Consider the following 21774-nt stretch of genomic DNA (forward strand, 5'->3'; position numbering starts at 1 on the left):
CACACACACACACGCAGATCAGGTACACAGTCAAACCCTTCCTTCCTAAAGTGGGTGCTCAACCTTCCATCTTCATCCAGTTTTTTTCCCTCTCTCTCCCTCTGCCTCGTCTCCAGGATGTCTTGCTCATGGGGGAGGAGCTGGTGTCGGAGCCCTATTACTGCCAGCTTGAAGCCGAGACGTGCCGGCTGTTCTCCGAGCAGCTGGGCACCTTCGCCTTGGTTGGAGAGTCCCTGCACATGGGTGCTGCCAAGCGCCTGAGGCTGGTGCTCTTCTCCGACGCGTACTGCTCAACGCTGGAGTACAACATCAGGGTGTACTGCATGGACGACACGCAGGACGTCTTCAAGGTAAAGTGTGGCCAATGCAAAGCCCCCATGTTGTTCTGCTCGGCCGGCGGTTTCTCAGACCTGAAGTTGCACAGATCCGGTGATTTAGCATCAGCTGAGTGATGGGTAGACCACAGTGGCCGAGACGTCTCACACAACCACTACAGGGGAGAGCGACACGGCATGTTGACAATACACAAGCAGAGTTACTTCCTGGGGTCAAGTGAGCCGTCATTTGTGAGATCCCGGACAAATTAGCCCCCCCTTAAAGTTTGACACCCGTCTATTAGAGGTGTTACGGTGCAGCCGCTTGGAGCGCCCGCAAGGAAGAATAGCACCTGTACCGTAACACCTTGAATAGACGAGCATCAAATTGCTTGCTTAATCGCATCAATAAACTCTGCTTGTTTCATTGTCCACATCCGCTGCTGCTCGCTTCTGTTGTGATTGCATTTCCATTGTGTGGTTCCATTGTGGTCGTGTTGTTCCTAGATAGCTAGAGATGTAGGAGTTAGGCATGGCCATGAGGAATTGAAGAAAACTGCAGGCTCCGTTACACATGGGCGGATGTGTATTGAAACAAAGCATATGTCCAGGTTGAGCATAGTGCTCTGCACAGTCTGTGTTTGTGTGTCTGCGTGCCTGCAAAGATGTTACATTCCTTTCACGCTGTTAGGGGTTCTGCTCGGCTGCAGTGGGCCGAGAAGTTCCCCATCACTTTGTTCAACAGCATATTTCACTTCTCTTTTTCTGCTCTCCACACGGACAGAGTATAATCAAGCACTAATGCCTGCCCGCTCCCCCGAGGACGGCCTCTGAGTAGCCTGTTAAGATTTCATTTGCATGGTTAATTAGTAAATTAAAAGGAGAGAGCCTGTCCCAATCTTTTCCCAGCAACCCCCCCCCCCCCATGCGCTCTCTCTCTCTGTTTCTCGCTCTCTCTCCCCGCACCTCCCTTTCTCTCACTCCAAGCTGTTCCTCTTCATCTGACACCACCTACAGCCACAAGTGCCACTTCCCACTCGAGTCCACTTTTGCCGGCTATAATGGCCGACCTCCTTGTGCAGAGGGTCGCCACCGGCACAATCTATGGATAGCTGTGGGCCATAAACAATGGTCCGGAATTAGCACTCTCCCATTCAGGGAGTTGAGGATGAGATGAGAACGGTGCTGTAGCTGTGGGGTGGGAATTACCACAACCTCCCGGCTTACATCTGTCTTTTTTGTGGCTCAATTACGCCTCAGCTGCCATCTCTCTCTGTTTCTGACAGCTATTGCATGATTGCAGGAGTGTCCGGGAAAAATTGCCTGCTGACATTCGGCTGCGTTCTGACGTAGGGATTAATGCAAATATGCAGCATACATAAGGTAAAGGCTGCACTGTGGCTTTTTCGGTGTGTTGTTTACTTGCTACCGAAGCAGTTCCAATGATAGGGCTGTCTTTTTTATATTCAGATCATCGGGTGACCCTGTGATGTTTTGCTACAGTGTGACTGTCAATGACCTTGTGTGTCCAGGGTTGGTTTGCAGGAAGGCTGCTTGGGCACAAAACCTCTATCTGTCTCTCTTCCTCCGCCTCTGGCTAGCTCTTGTTCTGCTATTCTCTCGCTCCCTTAGTCAGGCAAAGGACATCTGAGCTTGTTGACTCCGGCACTTGTGCTGCCATACTCGGCGGCTCCCTCGACGCCCTTGAGTGCATTAACTCCCCGTCTCCCTCACAACCTGGTCCTGTGGTAAGCCGCGGCGTCTCCGGGGCTCTGTACTTTTTAGTGAGTGATTTAGAACTCGGCCCAAGCTGTTTAGTAATCCTGATTTCACACTGCTCTTGGTGCTATAATGGAGGAAGCAGTTCATTTAGCAAGTACATTAACCACTTTGAATGGAGATTAAACTTCCCTGGAGAGGTTCGGTCTAATCACTAATCACTATCTTTAAAATGCACCATTTATGATTAGACTTTCTCTATGGCGGCCATTAGAGCTAATTGTTGTGTAGAACAGTGGTGGAGGACCAGTAGGGGGTACAGTGCAGTAGTGCAGCAGCAGGTTTAATGCTGGCGGAGATGCAGAGTACACCTTCAGCACATCTGAGTTTTATGACAGTACTCTGAGCCCTCTGAGGCAACTGCGCCTCTTTCCCAGACATGAAGTCAACTTCCCATGCACAAAACAGGCTGTACTTTTGATGGGAGATGAAGAAAGGAACAGAAAAGGGCATTTGTCTGTCTTCTCTGGTGACTGCTCAGTGGCAGGAAGGACTGGAGGTTTTCTCTCCAGTCACATCGCTGACTGTCAGCCGGCTCTGTCAAGCCTCCATCAGCGAGACTGACAGACACACACACCCACAAACACGGGAGCACAGGCATGCACAGGCCGTACCATTCAATCTCTTATCTCCCAATTACAGCAGATTAGAACCAATGTTATTGTCTTTGATCCAAAGTGGGGGGGGGGGGGGGGGGGCTCCGGGGAAACAGTGACATTTCCGTCTGATGCGTGCCGTATGGTAGCAGGACTCTGCTGGGACCAATTAAGTTAATATTTAATGTGTGTCCCACTCTTGATGGGCCCAGCCAAGGCTGGCACAGCAGCAGAGGAGACAGGATCAGCGTTTGGTGGCACCCTCGCTGTGCACTCGCTTGTTCCCAGCTAGACCTGTGGGAGAGCATCACTGATGTTCTGCCATCCCACTACCGGTTGAAACACCTGCAGTGAACCGAGCCTGCGACTCAGTACAGAGACACACCGAAGTCTAATTAAACTGGAAGGGTGCCGACAAAGGCATGTTTAAGGACAGGAATACGCTTTAGCTACTTTTGTAATATTTAGCTTTGATATTCAGAATCAGTCAGATTTTCAAATAAAGGACAAATCACTGCTGCGTGAGCATAATCTACTTTTACTGGAACAACAATAACATAACTGTTGCTGTTTATTGGTAGTCTAACAAAATGTTCTGCGTATACACCCACAAGTCTGGGTTTTGAGAGTGTGCTGGTAAAAGAAACATGTAGAATGATTTATAAACCACCCACTTTCTGTCAGATTTATTGTTTTCAGAGGTCGAAGCAGAAAGTCATTTTTCCCATAATAAGCTGTAGCCTCTCTGAGGCACCATAGTATTGATGGTATCTGGTGTCTCAAGATTCAAATATGGTAATCTTTGTTTATAGATCTCTGTGGGTGGGGCAACCCAATAGTTAAGGCACATACGCCTTGAGCTGCGACTGCCGGTTTGACTCCTGACCGCCTCGACCATTTACTGCATGGCATTACCCTACCCGTGCACCATGTTTCCTATTTCTCCTTCACTGTGTTGGGAAAAAAATTATATTACAAAGGTATGCTGCATGAACATTTGTAGTCATGAATGGACAAAACAAGGCACATATTTGTATATTAAACGTTGTGTGCACATTGGTGTGTTGTACGGTGATCCGCAAGTTTTGTAAGTATGGCAGAGAAGACCATTCTTGTTGTTCTTGTGAAAGAAAGAAATAAAATTACATGATATGGATTTATACTACTTTACATCACATAACATATCATTAAGCTGACGCTTTTATCCAAAGCCACTTACAATAAGTGCATTCAACCATAAGGGTACAAACACAGAACAGCAAGAATCCAGTAAGTACAATTTGCTTCAGAAATGCCAAACTACAAAGTACTACATGTAAGTGCCATACATAAACACCAGAGTTGAGGATGTTTTTTAGAAATCATCTTCCAATCCGAGGTGTAGTCAGATGAGAGGTGTCTTTAGTCTGTGGTGGAAGATGTGAAGACTCTCTGATGTCCTCAGGTCAATTGGGAGCTCGTTCCAACATTTTAGAGCCAGGAAAGTAAACAGTCGTGATTTTGTTGACTGGCTGGGCGTCGAAACGAGGCTGCTGCAAGCCACTGGTAACCAGTGAACGGTGTTGTGTGAGAGAGCTTAGGTTGGTGTGAAGACCAGTCGAGCTGCTGCATTCTCTATGAGCTGCAGAGGTGTGATGGCACTAGCAGGCAGATCAGCCAGGAGGAAGTTGCAGTAGTCTTGCTTTATGTGTTTAATACCTCCAGATACACTTGATGTTACAGTCTCTGCCTTTGCAGTCTAGAATAACTGCTAACGCCTCCCAGCATCTTCAATTGAAGCAAACACCAACCTCGTGCAAGTTTTGCTGTCCACCACCTTGGTGCAGACTGAATTGTGTCATCAAACTTTTGGAGGGGTTTTTGTTATAGCTATATGTTATAGCTATAAAGCACTGTGTCACAGTTTCACTGTCATGGCTGCTGCAGAGGATATTTCCGTTGAGTTTAGGTGACACTTAATGGCCACAAAAAATTTTCAAACGATCAAACAAAAGCCTATAAACCCTAAACAATGTATTTCAGATGTCAAAATGTACACTTCTACTAATGTTCATGTAATGAGGCCACTACATTCGGCTCTTTGTCTCGTAAATGTAAAAAATGTATGTTCATTGTTAAATGGCTGTTTAATTGGTGTGTCACTGGTTATTAAAAGTGGCTCTTGGTTTCTTTTACACCCCCTGTGACCTCAAGCTATTATTCTTATTTGCCTTTAAAAGGACTCATAAACTGGTTATGTGCTATGACATTTGCTCGCTAGTTCCTGAGCAGCGGGCTATATTTAAGCAGAACCCTTTTTGTTTTTAATGTATCAGAGGAGCCCAGCACACGTAGTGTAATGTGAACAGCTTCGGTGATTCCTCCATCAGAATAGTTACTGGCAAGGAATTCCAGGAAGACGAGCAGAAGAGCAGCGCCCAGTAATCGCTGGCATTAAGTTAAACAAGACACTGAGCTTTATCACCGTGCCCAGCTGAGAAATTGTTTCTATATTATATTCCTGTGTTCCCGTGTGCTGTTTTCTCCAGTGCCGCTCTGTGATTTATCAGGGGGGGAATGTGCATCTTTTTCCTCGCAAACACGGTCCCCATTAATAACTGAGCAGACAAGTCCCTTCTATTTGTAGTTATTAATCAGAGTTGACTGTAGCGGGCACGGCCACTGGAGCTCAGACTGATAGACTCTCAGTCAGAGAGGAAAAGCCTGTCACAGCCTGCTGACAAATACACAGATTTATGGAGCCCACATAGCCGGACTGCTCTCTATAAACAAATGCGTTTGCCGGAAAAGAGCAGCTCTGTAAATGGATCATCGCGCCGAATGCACATTTTTAAGCACACGCGAGGACGCTGCGTCGCTGCGAGTGGAGGGGTGAGGACGAGTTGATGCGAATATTAAAGCTTGTGCGTTGCTTCCCGTGTTGCGGTTGACACGTAGCTTGACTAATTAACTGATCAAACTCTGTATTATAATCCCTGTCAGAGTCCGTTAACTTAATCAGTTTATTACGCAGCTTGACAGAACAAAAGACGACCACATGTAAGAGTGTGACCTTGCTGGGAGGAAAGTAGAATATTTTAATATGCAGCTTTGATCCAGTCAAGTTAAAACACACAGCCACACACATATATATATATATATATAAATATAGTACATATATATAGCTGCCCCTCAGTTTGAATTGTTTGTGTCCAATGTCTGGCCTGCCTGTTTTTGTTGCGAGGGAGTTTGGTGCAGCCGCTAACCTCTTTCTGTCAGCACCAGCCTGAAGAGATTAGCTGTGTGAGTGTCTCTTGTTCCCCTGGTGGAGCCCGTCCCCAGTCCATCACAGTCCCGGCTGTGGTCCGAGCCGAGAGGATGAGAGGATGGGGGTGAGCAAGAAGGGGCTGGGGGCGGGGCGGGGGAGGTGGGTGAGGGAGGATGAGGAGGGAGGGGGCTGAAGTCATAGAAAACTGTGGCCGTGATTGCAGTAATCCTGTTATCTTTCCTGCTAAAGCCGGCCACTCTAGTGACCCGGAGACACAAATGTTAAGCTCCCTCTGTCTCTCTCCTCTCTCTCCCGCTCCTGCTCTTTTTCACTCCATCCCTGCTCCATCTCACTCTCTTTAGCCGGCCTCATTGAATGCCAGGGGGTGGTCTTGGCTCTGTCTGACTCTAAATTCACAGTCTTTACACACACCACGGGCCATCACGAATTCCGTCAGAACAAAAGGGGTTTTTCTCCTGCAGTACTTGAACTTCTTGCCCGTCTCATGCATCTTAATGTTTTCCGCAGATGTACGGGGGTCACGGTGTGTTAGGAGAAGCCGCTCCCCCTCTTATCTCCGCCAAATGGACACACAAATGTTGGCACCCAGTCGATGATTAATATGTGATTTGATAAACCAATTCAAAAACCGCCGCATTGTTTTCCCCCCAGAAAGAGTAAATAATACGGTCAAATTTAGCTCCTCATCAATTAGCTCCCTCACGCTGCCATTTGTTAACGGGATAATGGGGCGTAAAGAGGGCCATTATTCTCCCGGGCCAGAACATATGCTGAAATCCTGCACAAAAACACACACCCCGAGCCACTCAGGCACACACACAAACAATATGCGAGCAAAAATACGGTGTCATTTGAGAGCGAGGACAGGAGCGAGTGCATCATCCCTCATTGTGCCCCCCCCCCCCCCCCCTTTTTTTTCCTCGTCGAGCTCGGTGTCCCTGTCAAATAACAGGGGTGCCATGTCCTAGACCCTGTTTGATTGTAATCCTGCCGTGTCAGCTTTGAACCTGACAAACTGCGAGCCGGGCAAGTTAGTATTCATTCTAGTCCCTCGCTGTTGATAATAGGATAATTGGCATTCTGTGCTCTTTCACAGGCCTATAGATCCGCTGGTATAGGTCAAAGCCCTGATCAAAGTCCACCAGCCTCGATTTGCAATGCTAATCAACCCCAACAAATAATTGCGCTTAACAACTGCTTTAAATGAACCCCTCTGGAAGCCCTCATAATGTGCCTTTTGTCTGCATTAGAGACATAATGGCCGAGGGCTTTTGATTCTGCGGAGAATGCGCTGTCCCCTGTTATTAAGTCAGTAGACCTCAATGCTGTGATTTAGAGCCCTTGTCTGACCTTCTCTCGCTGAGTAAGTGGGCCGGTAACATCACAAGGCTCCTGGCGTGGCAGTACAGTAGGGAGATTATTCCAGACAGGCACCTACACTCAGGGCATCGTGCTCCACCCATTGTTTGGCGAAGTTCGGGCGGAAAAATTACAACTAGTGTAGATGCAGGAATAATCACATGGGGGGGGGCATAATATCCTTGTTAACGTGAAGATAAGGAATCAAGCAAACATGAAAATTAGCTACGCGCCAAACAAACAAGACAAATCAATTCTCGAGCTGAGCAAAGTGCTCACTGGATGTAGAAGAGAAGCACATCAACTAACAACAGCAGGTAGAGATTCCAAATGGATAATTAACAGCTTCCGTTCTTTTATAATTGGAATCAGTCTAGCCCGGTCCTGGGAAAGAGGGCAGAAAATTGAATCAGCGTTGTGCAGTTAGAAATTACTGCCATTCTCTTCCTTAATTAGATGTCTTTGCTGAAATCATAGCATAGGCTGGCATCCAGCACTCAACATATGGCTGCTATCTATACCCGCATCTCCCTCCAGGAGCCCGCGTCTTCGAGATGCGTCTCCCCCCCCCCCCCGACTCAGAGGCTTGTACCGGTTGCCTGTTCTCTTCGTGCTGCCATCTTGTTTTCCCTCCACAGACAGATTAAAGGAACGTACCTAATTTCCGAGGTCTTTTCACACTGCTTTTTCCAGAGGTCTGTTTTCCCTCTGTTGCAATATGCTCCTCTGAATAGAGCGGGAGGTGTGCACGTGTGAACGCCATCCAAAGAGCTGGATTAAGGACTCGTTCGGCACAAAAAGCATACAGCTCAAAAACCGAAGTGATAGATCAGAGGAAAATGCGGCGGATATTATCATTCCATTCCAGATGGTCATTTGGACAGCAACAAATGGTCCAGTGAGCAGGTCCCACAGAGATTAAAATATTAAGCATGCATTTACAAATCTCTCCTGGCACAAAAACAAAAAGGAAATTAAGGAGATTCGCCATGCGCGAACAATGAGCAGTTGACTAATGGCTCGTTGGCTGACTTCATCACTGTCCAGGTAGCTAGTAGGCCTGAGTGACTGGAGTGTTCGCATGCTAATGCGGCTGCTACAATCTGGGCCTACGCACGCACACACACACACACACCGAGGAAAGGGATCAACCTTGTGGTGACATTAAAGTCAGCTCTCTGCAGCCGCATGCAGAGATGATATCATCCTGTCCTAAGATGTGCTGTACCCCCGCCTCGTGCTCACGCTGTGTGTCTGACGCTGTATGCGTTTGTGTCTGAGTCTGTGTACACATATTTTGTTAACGCTTTTCTAATACTACAATTTTATAACTTAAGTTTATGGGCTAAGACGTGAATTGTGGTTAGATCACTTAGTTCATTAATATACACCAAATTGAAGACAATATCAGTCCCCTAAACAGGACTGATTTTTTCATTAAGATCCATGAATTATTCCCTGAGAAATCAGGGAAATGTTGAAAAAGACTTATCTCTGAACGTTGATGAAGGTGAGGAGAACAAATCCTGGTCTGGATCTGAGACTAAATGAAATGGTTCTTCTAGGACTCATTACGCATCCTGCCTCAAAGTTTGATAAAGAATCTGTTCTGTAGTTTTTGCTTAATCCTGCTGACTACAAACAAACATACAAATGCAAATGAAAACAAAACCTCCTTGGCGGACATAACAGGATGGCTGCACAAACCTGTGTGTGTGTGTTCATTGTGACAAATTTCCTGACAAATTTCTTGTTTCAACCTGTGCAGTTGTTTGTGTGAATTATGAGGTAGATACACAGTTATGGATTGTTTTTGCACATTTTCACTTCCCTCTGTGACTGTGATGGTAAATGTGTTTCCTCTAACACCTCTCCTCTCCTCTGCCACTCTCTCTCTCTCTCTCTCTTTCATCAGGAGGTGATGCAGATGGAACGGCAGCTCGGGGGTCGGCTGATTGACGAGCCTCACGTCCTCCTCTTCAAAGACAGCTACCACAACCTGCGCTTGTCCATCCACGACATGCCCCAGGCGCACTGGAGGAGCAAGCTGCTAGCCGGCTACCAGGTGTGTTGGGGGGGCCGTGGGGGGCCGCAGGGGCAGGGAGTCACTGCAGATCAGAGCGGGAGCATGGAGATGTGGTACAAAGTGCTTGGCTGTATCCGTCAAATTCGAGCATCAGCTGTTACAAAGTGTTTCTTTGTATACTCAATTTAAAACCAATGCTCTCTCTTGTTATTCTAAATTGGCCATTGAGAGAAATCAAAGAAGAATGGAGAACGTGTTGGCAAGACTGATACAACTGAGCAATCAATAGTTTTTCAGTAGCTTGTTTTTATTATTATCGTACTGTGTCACAGCAGATACTTTATTAAGTGTACGTAGTCGACTCGCTAGAATTTTCCCCTCCCCCGTCAAAATATCAGCTTCGCTCACTTGCCTGGAAAATGTTTCTTTCTTGGTTGTGCCCCTTGTGTCATGGGACACGGAAGTTCCACTGCCATTGGCTCAGTGTCCTCCTTCCTCGGCCGCCATTGAAAGTCACAACATTTAAAGTAAAGGTCTTTACACACCAAGTCCTTTTTTCGTCCGAAATTCTCACACGTTTTTAAATAAATAAGACCTCACGTTGTGTCAAAGACGTTTGCACACCGAGGCCGAAACTTTTGTCCGTGATTTAACATTTGATTCGCTGCGTTTCCAGAGGGTTGTTTCAGTTGTTAGGGTTCAATTGGATCACAGAAATGTCTTCTCTTCCTTTTAATGTGCGGTCTCAGTGCTGGTAGCATATCAAACCCAAATAGACTTGAGAGCAATCGGGATAATTTCGCAGCTCCTTGATCAGCAGATGAAATTCCCCTTGTTCCTGACAGCTTGTCAGGATCCAATGGACAAAATGTTTTCTTTTAGTTTTTTCCAGAATCGAGAGAACCACAAAATCATCCACAATGCTCATCTCCATTTTAACTCTTTGTATAAACATTCGGAACATATCGATAAATACATATGAATACAATAATATAAAGTGCATCGGGCTCAGTGTTTATGTGCCCAACGATTTTTATTGGATGATAGATCTAAAACATGTGTATCAAAATATGAACTTGGTGTGCAAAGAGGTTAAGTTGGTGATGCAGATGAGAAGTGTCTCACACCGTCCTGTTGTCTCCCTGGAAAGTTGTTTTCATTTCAGTTGGTCCAGAGTTTTAATTGGGTTTGTTTTGGTTCGGCTCCAGCTGATCACACAAAGGAGTCTTTTTCAGTCTGTTACTGCAATACTCCTCCATCCAATAACCTTTCTTCGTTTGGCACTGTGTGCAACTTGAAGCCATTTGTTAGCGTCTGGGAGCCTTTTGTGTGTGAGTGTGTGTGTCTGTGTGTGTGTGTGTGTGTGTGCACCCCTGTGGATAGAGTGTGCATGTTTTTGCCCACTCGAGCCTGCACACGAGGTGTATACATGTGCATATATCGGGGAGCTGGGGTGTGTGTGCACTAACCCAGAGCCGCGAGCTGATTGATTATCCGAGCTGCCTGCTCCCTCAAAGGGAGCGCAGATGAAATATAGAGGCGTATGTAAATATCTGGAGCTCCACCACCTGAATCCTGGAAGCCGTCCTGCACCCCCCACACCTGCGAGGTCCACCGCACTGCAGCCAGGCGACGGAGACACAAGAGCCTTTCAAAGATGACTAGAAAAAAAACGTTCTGGCTGTAACTATGTAAGCACTGAGCACCGGGTCCCCGAAGAGCACGCCGGGCTGTGCCAAGCAAGCAGTGGCAGCAACAACACCCAGAACAGAGGCTTATTACTCCGGACTGTGCCTGTTCATTTGGAAGTGCTATTCCCCCCTCAGCAGTGCGGTCAAAAAAGGCCTTTAGTCTCCCCGGGGTCCCATGAAGACGTTTTCGCACCCAGCGCCCTCTGCTGCAAGTCAGCCTGGGTAACAGTGCCCCCGTTTGGTCGGCAGGGTGAACTGCAGCCCCTCACTCCAGTCTCAAACTGACTTCTTGTCAGCTGTTTAACCAAAGGTGAAGCCAGGCGTTAGGGTGCTGGTTTGTTTGTTTTCTACCTGTCTGGTTCTCTTGAGATATGCAAACGAGACATGAATATAGAGCAGCAGAGGGAAAGATGCAGAGGGGCACTTGGGGCACACAGTCCTGTCCTGTACAGTGGGGGTGCTAAAGCCCATAATGCACACATGTAAAGCAGGGGAGTGATGATTCAGCTTGTAAAATATATGCATCATTTGTAGCTGTGCTAAAACTGAACGTTCAGGGAGAGAGAGAGAGAGAGGGAGAGAGAGAGAGAGAGAGAGAGAGAGAGAGAGAGAGAGAGAGGCTGAATCCACTGAAACACATTGAGTAGAGAATAACTCCCATGTCAGACCTGGTGTGCAGCTGCCGACTCCCTTCACAGTAGCTCTGACAATAACAATCATTTCCCTTGAACTTACCTAAGTGATGTCAGTCTGCTGCCTCGGATAGATTTAGCCGTCTCACCTAACAATGGCAGCTTATGTCAGTGTAATTAATGAGCGCGGTGTGTTCTAGGCGGGCGGTGCTGTCGAAGCCGCGTTTGGGACACGCAGTTCTGACTGGGCCCGCTGAGATGCCGTGTGTTTGTGTTTGTGTGTGTGTGTGTGTGTGTGACGCCCTGTCTCTCTTCTGCAGGAGATCCCGTTCTACCACATCTGGAACGGCTCCCAGCGGTACCTGCACTGCACGTTCACTCTGGAGCGGCTCAGCCTCGGCACCTGCGCGCTCACCTGCCAGCTGTGTGTGTGGCAGGTGGAGGGGGAGGGGCAGAGCTTTAGCCTGGACTTCAACATCGCCAAGGTAATTCTCAGCATCAAGTGCCCCGAGCTGCGACTGATTACACGGCCGCCATGACTCAGCATTTTCATAACGCCATAAATGAACTGTAATTATGTTGTGCAGAGAGAGAGAGAGAGAGAGAGAGAGAAACAAGTTTAATGTTTGCTTTCCCCTGACAGGACACCCGAGCTCTGGACTCTGAGTTCCTGTTGATGGACAGCAACGCCACGGCTCTGGCAGGGCCCAGCGCCTTCCAGATCCCGTACCTCATCAGGCAGAAGATCTGCAGCAGCCTGGATGCCCCCTGTCCCAACGGAGCTGACTGGAGAATGCTAGCACAAAGACTTAAACTTGAGAGGTAATCAGCAACTGCACAGTACCACACGGCCTCATCCGATCACTGATTGGAGCGAGCAGGAACATGCAGGTCTTTGCACCGGAGCCCCTGAACTCCGTTGGGAATAGAAGTTGCATCGCAGTATTTGCACTAAATTGGTTCGGTGCCCTGTTCTTGACAGGTGTCTGGCCTGTGGTGATGCTGGTTGCAGCTTCTCTTTCTGAAACTGTACGAGTGACCTGCAGTGACTGAGCCGCAGCGAGTTCAGACCTGCAGCTGCTCCACCGCTGCTGCACTAAGAGCTCCTCACCCGTTTATTCAAAGCTCATTCAAGCTTGATTCAGTACACAGAACCCTGAACTGGAGAATCAGTAACGCTAAATGGTCTGTGTTTGTAATACTCTATATACGCCCTTCTAGTCTTGATGACCACTTCAAGCACTTTACAGTACATTCTATTTTGCCATTCACCCATTAACACACACACATTTATACAGTGCATCTATGTGCAGCACTTTCTCTATGGCAAGGGGCGACTTTAGGTTCAATGTCTTGGAAACTTCGGAATGCAGAATGGGGAGAATCAACAACGTCACTTAAGTCCCAGTCGCTGCTGCTACAGAGCCCTGGTCCCCGGTTTATACAAAGTTTCTTAAGACTGAAAGTAAGTCACCAAATGAATCACTGCACTTCCCTGGGCCCTTAACAACACACATGCCAAGTGTGAAGCTGATGAGATGAACGGAGACATGCGTTCCACTTTCAGACAGAGATTTCTGGAAGTGGTCGATAAATGAAGCCGACGATCACCCGCTTGTGAAGGGTCAGACTAACTGGGAGACTCCAGCCACTTTAAGAAATCACGATGAAGTGCCACTCCACCACAGTGGAGTGTTTTCCCTGAAGTTCAGGTAAACAAGGTCCTGCCTTGACAAACTAATCCTCCGACACAGCTAACGTTAGAGGATTAATGTGGACTAGATGGATACAGCCGTCATTTCCATAAGAAAACATGCACCCCCCCCCTCTCTTCAGGTAAGCAGCTTAGACTCCTCTGCTAAACTTGTACCTGCAGCATTCTGCTTAACAGCTGTAATTGGAGAGGGAGTGAGCGAGCTGCCCGTCAGCGGCAACAAAAGATGAAGTGTTGTTGGATGTGTGCCGACCTCAGTAACTGTTCTTTATCACCGCGGCACCTGTAACAGACTGCAGCCCCGCATTGATCCCCTATCCTCCAATTTCATTTCTGCGTTGTAATGGAATCAAATAGCTGCACTTAATTTGTCCAATCAACTTTATTTACCCAAATTAATCGCAAATTGAATTGATGCACTGTGGGTTTAATTAGCAATTGTTTTGCCGAACATAATCAATTCTCATTCAGGCCTCAGGAAGGAGCGACTGCTTTGTTGTTGGATCCGTCCTTAACAACATGTTGTTGTTGTTGTTGTTTTTTTTCTGTGAAGGCAGCGGCTGCCTGGCTTTCTGTCACGCCGTGTTCCTCAGTTTGTCTCTGTGTGGGTGAAGTGGCCAGACCGAGCAGAACGGGACCAATCAATAAAACCTAAAAATGCCAAGAACCTTTTACTTGATCCTTTTCCCCCAAGACGCGGCGCCGACACTAGATGAGCTCGTGTCTCACACAGCGAGGTGAATAAGCGTGGGCTGACACGTCGGGACGCTAAGCTCTGTCTCTTTCTATCTGAATAATGACAAAGAGCTTCATTCCCTTCTTCGACCAACACTTCCCTTTGTTGTGCTCTCCCGACGCAGAGCGAGGGCCCTGAGTGTGAGTGTGTGTGCGTGTGCGGGGTGTGTGTGCGCTCTATGAAATCCAATAGACACAAAAAGAGCCGCTGTGCACTGTGTTCCCTGCTTGTGCACTGGCAAAGCAGCCGCATGTTCAGAGGAGCCATCACAGAACGCTCCACTAGGCAAGCGGAAGATGCGAGGGAGTACTGGACTCTGTCTGACCTTTGTCAAGGTGAAAGGAACTTCTTGGTTTTCTTTAGGTTTCCTGCCCCCCCCCCCCGGCAAAAACACTCACACAGCAACACACCCCCTTTGTGCCCTGAGTTTACACCACTCTCTGTTGTTTTTTTTTTCCCCTGTGTCATGTGTGCTCTACATAACAGTTAAGGCCCCAGACATTTGAAGAACAGGAAAAGGCCATTAAATCAAACAAGCATCTCCGGTGTGCCGCGGGGATTAGGTCCCACTCAACATCAAATATACAGCCCGGCTGGGGCCACAGCTTTGTTGTCATTGATTGGGTCTGATCGTAAAGGTTCCAGCTCCTAAAAATGGAAAAGGTCACTTCCGACTTGGCTGTGAAAGTCCGTATAGGATTCACTGTATGGGATTTAGGGGCAATTTCGACATCAAATGACGAGGATTGAGGCTTATGGTGTTAAAGCTTCAGACGAAAACTGCCAGAGATTGGGTATGTGATGGTTTGAAGAGCCAGACCGTACGCTTACACCTTTCATCATCTATTTCCCTCTTAGTGCTCCAACCGGGCACATCAGGACGTAGCAGTACAACACAATAAAACTTGACATTGACAGAGTTACAAGGAGCGCTGGCAAAATAGACTAGCAACTGAAGAGGTTTTCCTAAGACTGCGTCAATGTGAGGCTGTCCAAATGTTTCCTCACTGCTATTTTTGTGCTTTCCTCCTCCTCCTCCTCCTCCTCCTCCTCCTCCTCCTCCTCCTCCTCCTCCTCCTCCTCCTCCTCCTCCTCCTCTCTGCAGACACATGAGTTTCTTTGCATCCAAAGCGAGCCCAACCTCGATGATCCTGGACCTGTGGGAGGCGCAACATTTCCACAGCGGCAACATCAACCAGCTGGCCGCGGTCATGGCTGACATTGGCAAACAGGAGGCCATGATATTCCTGGTCTCCGATGGCGAGTGCTAACCCGGAAAACGGAGAAAGAAAGACTGGTGCAGAGAGGGGGAAAAAAAAGTACACAACTACGACAACAACGACACAAAACCCCCCCCCCCCCCCCCCCCCAAGGATTACCACAGCAGGAATGGAAGAACGGAATGGAGTCCCAGTGTCCCTCGTCTCCACTTTAGAAGATAGTGAATGGTGTGTGACATGTCGAGTCCCCATTTCCCTCCCTCCTCAGAAGTCCTTAACTGACCAAATGAGGTGAAAGGTAGAGCGCAAGTGCTCTGGGAAATGTATCCATGAGCTCAGAAAACAAATACTCTTTATTTTTCCATCAAAGATTCCACGTGAAATTAGTACTCACCCTGCTTCTACTTTCAAGATCACTTTAAATGAACGTCATGCCTTTTTCACACAAACGAGCCGTTTAAGGCTAACGAGGAGCAATATGCAAACATAATGCTACGACTCATGTGCGACACAACGCAAATTCAGCCAATCATTTCTGAGGCAAGGTTAATAGAAAGGGATGTGACAAAAGAAAGGAGCCATTCATTCCGGGTTCAAGAGGCGACGTATGCAATCGGCAGGTTCGTCCCATGACGTCATCTCACGCTGAACGCCATTCTCTGTGAACGTCTCCTCCTGTCCACTCACACACACACACACACACACTGACACTGTACAGATGGACAGCTCCTATGTGTTGTTTTTTAACACACTCACACACACATAGGCGGCTTGTAGCACATCCTGGACTTGCAGGTTTAAAAGAGATTGTTACGTCAAAGCCCCAAAAACCTGTCTCATCTTGTTTGTGTGTGTTCTTGGTTTTTTTTTTGGTTTTTTTTTTTTGTTCTAAGTCCAGCCGGTATCACTACTGTGAATATAACATCTTGACATCTTGATTTAGCGAGACGCTTCGCAGCCTTCCTGCTTCTAAATCGATATGTGTGGGGTTCGGGTTCTTTTTAACTTTTTTTTTTTTGAGGGAAGAGTGAGAAATAGCTTCACTAAAGTCATATTTCAGAAGCCATCTCTATTTACAGCCTGGGATTCTTGATCCGTCCAGTCTCGTTCCGAGTCTTTCCCAAGCCTTTTGTTTTCCTCTCAGATTCCACGGCTAATGGAGGAGCCATAGGGCCACAAGGTGTTCCAGCTGCATGTGCAGACACATGCATGTATATCTGGGCACTGATTGTCCTGAAAACTCATTTGCAAAATGACATTTTCCCCTTGATTACATGGCTTCTGAGATGTAAGACATAAAAACTTGGCCACGAGGGTTATTATCCCACATGAATAATGCAGGGCACTTTCCCACAGAAGAGCTGCCAGCGGATTCTTCAAAAGTCGTCACCAGATTCCTCGCGTGGAAAGGCTGATTGCGCAGCTTTGTTTTGATAAGTCATAAAGCAAGTCCCTATTTGCTGTGTGGCAAATAGTATCAGAGCAGTGTCTCGCCGAGAAAGTTAAGAGTGGCTTATTCGCACTGTCACGCCTCCGCCTCACAAAAGATTTGCTTTGAACGTGGGTTTCTTTTTTATTGACATTTATAGCCAGTGTGGCAACAACAACAACAAAAAAAAAAAGATTCATTTTAGTCTCACATCAAACCATAAACCGCAACTGCACATTCGATTATTTTCCTACGTTTTGCTTCTTTGCGTCGATGTACAGTGTTTGGTTAATGGATCTGTCAAGCCAGGCAGCTGCATACAGTTTATCTTTGAGCTCCACTGGTTCAGTAATTACTTTAAAAAAAAAAAAAAAAAAAAAAAAAAAAAGGCATCAGCAATCCCAAACTAGCCATAGTCTCTCCGTCTGCCTCAGGGTCGCATGTGAAGGTGTGTGTTCAAAGTTGTAGAGGGAGCCCCCCCCACCCGTCATTAAACCCCCTCTTATCGCTCCTCAGCTAGCACCGCCCATCCCGCCAGCTCCTGTGGCTCCAATCTTTAACACTGACCTGGAGCCTCTTTTATGATTGTCAGATATTTGGAATGTACACTTCTGTTTCCCCCTTTGGCGGAGCGCGTCTGTTTTTCCACTTTTAGAAGTTCCCCCCCCCCCCCGTTTTGTTTTTGTACGACATCTCGGCACCTGCACAATCCTCAACCGCCTCTTTTTAACCACATCGAACACGCCTCCTCTCGACCCGCGACCCTTTTTACAAATCGCTGCATTGTGTTTCGATGTAGATGAGATACCACCCACCCTTTTCTTTTCTTATTCCTATTACCAAACCTTTGAATCAAGCCCCTTTCAGATCGAATTGTGATACCACCTTAATAAATGACTCTTTTCATGTTGAAATGGATCATCGTCGCGTGGGATATGTAAATACTTTTTCTATACCAGCCCTGTGCTGTCACTTTGCATAATGTATATCAGCAGAATTGGTAACCAAAGTTTTCTGAGTATCGTTTGAGGCCACTACATCCTCGCGTTGTATCCATTCAGATATCGTTCCAGCGTCGTCGTACCTGCCGCTAGTAGAGAACAAGTCGGAGTCGCTGTCTCTTCTTGAAACTAGTCACTATGGAGTCATTGCTTTGATCTACTCTCCTCGCTTTTGTCTTGAGGCAAACTTAACGCTGTCTGTTCCGAGCGGTGACGTGTGTCCGTTTTATTTGACCACTTTGTAAAGAAATGTAAATTATATTTTAATATAAAGCCAAAAAAAAGACACTTAACTGGCGCAGCATTTGTCAAGTCTAAACCGTGACGTGTTTGCCTATATACTGTTCTTTGGCGATCTAGCAGTGAAGAAGTTTCGCAGTGTTAAGGGTTTTAGAGACTGTTGTCCAGGAGTTTCTATACACGTTCTGTTCATCCTTACATTGCCTTTGTCTATTTTTATGGTTTCTCTTAAGTGTGAGCATTTACAGATGAGGTGGAAACGAGACGTAACGCCCGGTGGTGGCTGCGTGGACGGAGAGAGAAACGGCAGTTGTGCAGTCTGACTGTGGGTGAAATGTTATCGCCCCTGTACTCGGCTTGGATGTGTTGTCTAAGCACATTTCCAGTAATGTAATTCACCAGCCACCGGGGGGGGTTTTGCATCTATCGCCACATCTGAGTTGTCCGACAAATCTGCAATTACTGTGCGTGCTTGTTCCCCTTCATGATGAAACCCGGGTCTGATAGTTCAGTGGTCGGTAAAACACGAGGTTTGTTTAAAGGCTTTATCATTTCACCTGTGTAGCAGAAGGAAACATCTCTCTGTGTGAATGTGTGTGTGGTTGTGTGTGATTGTGTGATTGTGTGTGTGTGCATACCACCCTGTCACTCTGAACTGTTTTCTTTTGTGAACTAAAACATTAGACGTCCGTACTTGTGAATGTTTTTTCTATTAAGTTCCTTGATTCAATGTTTCCTTGCCTTTTCTGCAAGTCAAAAATGCTGTATTTATTACATGCCACAGCGCTTATGCAATTGTATAATCCTTTTATGGTTTTTATTATTGGTTTTGTTTTTTTGACCTTTTGTGTTCCTTATCGTCAGTGTAAATTGTTGTCAAAACTTTTGTGGCAATGGGGAAACTTCTGCTGAGGGAGCTTTCCTGTACTTTTTTGGACAATGATCTGGATTTGTGGGTAGAATTTTGGAAATTCGTTTCTAAGTGCTTTCAAGTATTTACTTGGCCTTATGTATATATATATATCTATCTATGACATTTCAGAAAGGTATGTATAGTAATTCAACCTGAAATTGTTGTAAATAAATTATATATTGTTAAATGAAGGACTGGATCTTTTGCTTGAAAAAATGAAATACACAGTTAATTTGTAAAGAGTCTTACTTGAAATTCCTTTTCACAGGTTACATATGTGGAGATGTGACACTTAAAAAAGATCTACACAGATTTTTCCAGCGCTTCACCATAAACTGTGTATAAAGATGGACGACCAAAAGCCAAGATATATGCCTGACCAATTATAAATCCGTCTCAGCTGTCAATCTGTTTTTAAAATAATCAAAAAACTAACTAATACCACACTTAATTCATGAATTAACCATTGTGATATGTGCTACTTAAGATGAAAACTCTTGACGAGTATTTTTACCCTTTAGTTTGGCTCATGTTCCTTCGTTAACCTGGAGAAAGTGGTGTTTATGGATTTAAATACAGTCAGCAACTGTTGGGAAGTCATCATGTCGTCCATCTTTATTTACAGTATGTGGGCTTCACTCCATCCAACAGCTTCCCTCAACTCGTTTACCTAAACATGGACGTTGCTGACTCCGTATAAGTGGTAACAGGAGAAAGAGTGTGGGAAAAATCCAGCCGGTGAACTAGAGCTTAAGATAATTCATCCCAAATGTCAGGTCAGATAAAGAAAGAATTTCACTGCTAACACAATTTCTATCATAATTTAATTTGTATCATTTTAATGCGATGAGGTAAAACTGTAGTATTACACAATCTACTGCCATATATTCGATTATTTGTTAATGTTAACCCTCAGATTTCCTCCCCCCAATCCTCACATTAGGAACCACTGCGCTGGAGCCAGGAAGCTGTTTGCTTAGCATCCCATGAAGATGAGAAACAAGGTGGATCATTCAATCCCATTCGTAGTATTAGATCAGACATTCCAAAACAAACAAGTGATTTGAAAGGCCTCTGGTTTCAAATTGTGAATAATTCTTGTCAAACATCCATTTCATAACCTGGCCAGTGCTTCAGCGCAGCGTTTACACTGGTTAAATGAACAAGGTTCTCAATTATGAGTAAGCAGCTCCCAATAATTCACAACCACCCATCCATCTTCCATCTGTTCGTGAAAAGTTTAATCAAATTAAATATCCTGTGTTTCCAGTCTATAGTCACCTCGCTAACTGTTGCTAAGAAAGCAAATAGGTAAAATGACTTATTGAATGATTAAATGGCTCCGTTCATCATGAACATACGCATGTCTATGTTAAATTCATTTCCTTTCTACATCTAGAGATGTTGTACACTAAAGAAATTCACTAGGGTCTTTGTGACAGCAGAAAACGAATCAGTTTGTGTAAAACTAGATTTTTTTATAAAAGGCACTTCTTGTACTCACAACGCAAAAGACATGAAAAGTCAATTATCCTGTTGTTAGGGAGCAGGTGTTAGTAAGAGCAAATCATTGGTCGATTAAAAAAAGAATAAAAGAAGATGAACTCTGAAACACACTTCCACCCAGAGGGTTCTGCCGCAGCACATGGGAATACTAAACAATTTTTATTTGGAACTACAAAACAAACAACACTTACAGGGCCATTCTGAAGGAATATAAATACATATTCAACAACGGCTTGAAAGTACTCGAAGGAAGAATCACAATAGAAAACATAGAAACATGATGGACAAACACCATAAGATCTTTTTTCTCCTTATATTAAAATGTCTTATAAAAGATTTCAAAGCTTTGAAGCTCGTTGCCTTAACAGAGTGAAAAATTAAAATACAATATCAGCCCCCCCCCCCCCCCCCCCCCACGCCCACACAGATCAATTAAGGATTATTATACGACTCAAATTAAATATATAACCTGCAGTATTTTCGCTGATTAGCCAGAGCTAGGGTGATAAGTTCAGCAGTTAGTGCTTGTGTGAAGAGGTCCAGTCAAGCAAAAATGGGACACCCCCTCGGTTCTGCACCACTGGACCCCCATTATGATAATAGGCACTGTGGTGAGAGTCCGTGAGTGGGCCGGGGTCCCGAGCGGGGGCCACTACCTCTCCACGCCGAGCAGTGATGGGTCATTACTGCAATATGTGAAATCATTAGACGCTAAATGACTCCTCCAACTCGGAAGACACCGACGTGATCTCACTGCCGACTGAACGAGGATCAGATTAGACGCGTTGAGGGACTCTCCGTGAACTGCAGCTGCACTTCTCCTGCATTCCACTTTCTACACTGACTTTGACGTCAACAGGTTTGTGACATGATATGAACTAATCCCTCGAATACTTCCAGTTGCAGTACTAAGCATTGCAGGCAGGGCCATTTGAAGTGTCTCGCTAATGTTACAGTATGTGGCGCTGGCGTTGAGCCTCAAATGTAGAAACAGGCCGCAGGATAGAGAAATAGACTCGACTTGAACAAGGTGTGGTGCTGGCGAAGAGGAGATGTGGAGTGAGAGCGAGCGAGCCAGAGGCCGGAGAGGGCTAGAGAGGCGGGAGGAGAGAGAGAGAGAGAGAGAGAGAGAGCGAAGTGTTCCTTCCTCTGAAGATGAAGCTTCATCTCTCACACTGGAGCGAAAGCATGGCCTTTGCACAGGGGCTTATCCTTCTTCGAGTAGAACGTCTTCCCCTCCAGGTTGATTTGGCAGAGCTTTAAAAAGATGAAAGAAGACAGACACACGGAGGGACAGATTTGAAAACCAGTGCAGAGCAGATATCAGACCTCAACATTGTCGATGTGAAT

The 21774-nt window shown here is 46.1% G+C and overlaps 2 protein-coding genes across 2 annotated transcripts in view; one reads left to right on the top strand and one right to left on the bottom strand.

The window, feature by feature from the left end:
* unc5a (unc-5 netrin receptor A) overlaps positions 1-19067 on the top strand; it is a 195977-nt gene extending 176910 nt beyond the window's left edge. The window contains exons 13-17 of the mRNA XM_062394356.1: positions 117-350; positions 9232-9381; positions 11986-12150; positions 12309-12487; positions 15221-19067. Coding sequence (XP_062250340.1) covers positions 117-350; positions 9232-9381; positions 11986-12150; positions 12309-12487; positions 15221-15386 — 894 coding nt within the window. The 3' untranslated portion in view covers positions 15387-19067. The remainder of the gene's footprint in view (positions 1-116; positions 351-9231; positions 9382-11985; positions 12151-12308; positions 12488-15220) is intronic.
* A 1495-nt stretch (positions 19068-20562) lies between these two features.
* The window catches only part of pdlim7 (PDZ and LIM domain 7), a 33348-nt gene continuing 32136 nt past the window's right edge, over positions 20563-21774 (bottom strand). The window contains exon 13 of the mRNA XM_062393720.1: positions 20563-21681. Within this exon, the coding sequence (XP_062249704.1) occupies positions 21595-21681 (87 nt within the window). The 3' untranslated portion in view covers positions 20563-21594. The remainder of the gene's footprint in view (positions 21682-21774) is intronic.

This window comes from Platichthys flesus, chromosome 8 (assembly GCF_949316205.1).
Source record: "Platichthys flesus chromosome 8, fPlaFle2.1, whole genome shotgun sequence".
Taxonomy (NCBI): Eukaryota; Metazoa; Chordata; class Actinopteri; order Pleuronectiformes; family Pleuronectidae; genus Platichthys; species Platichthys flesus.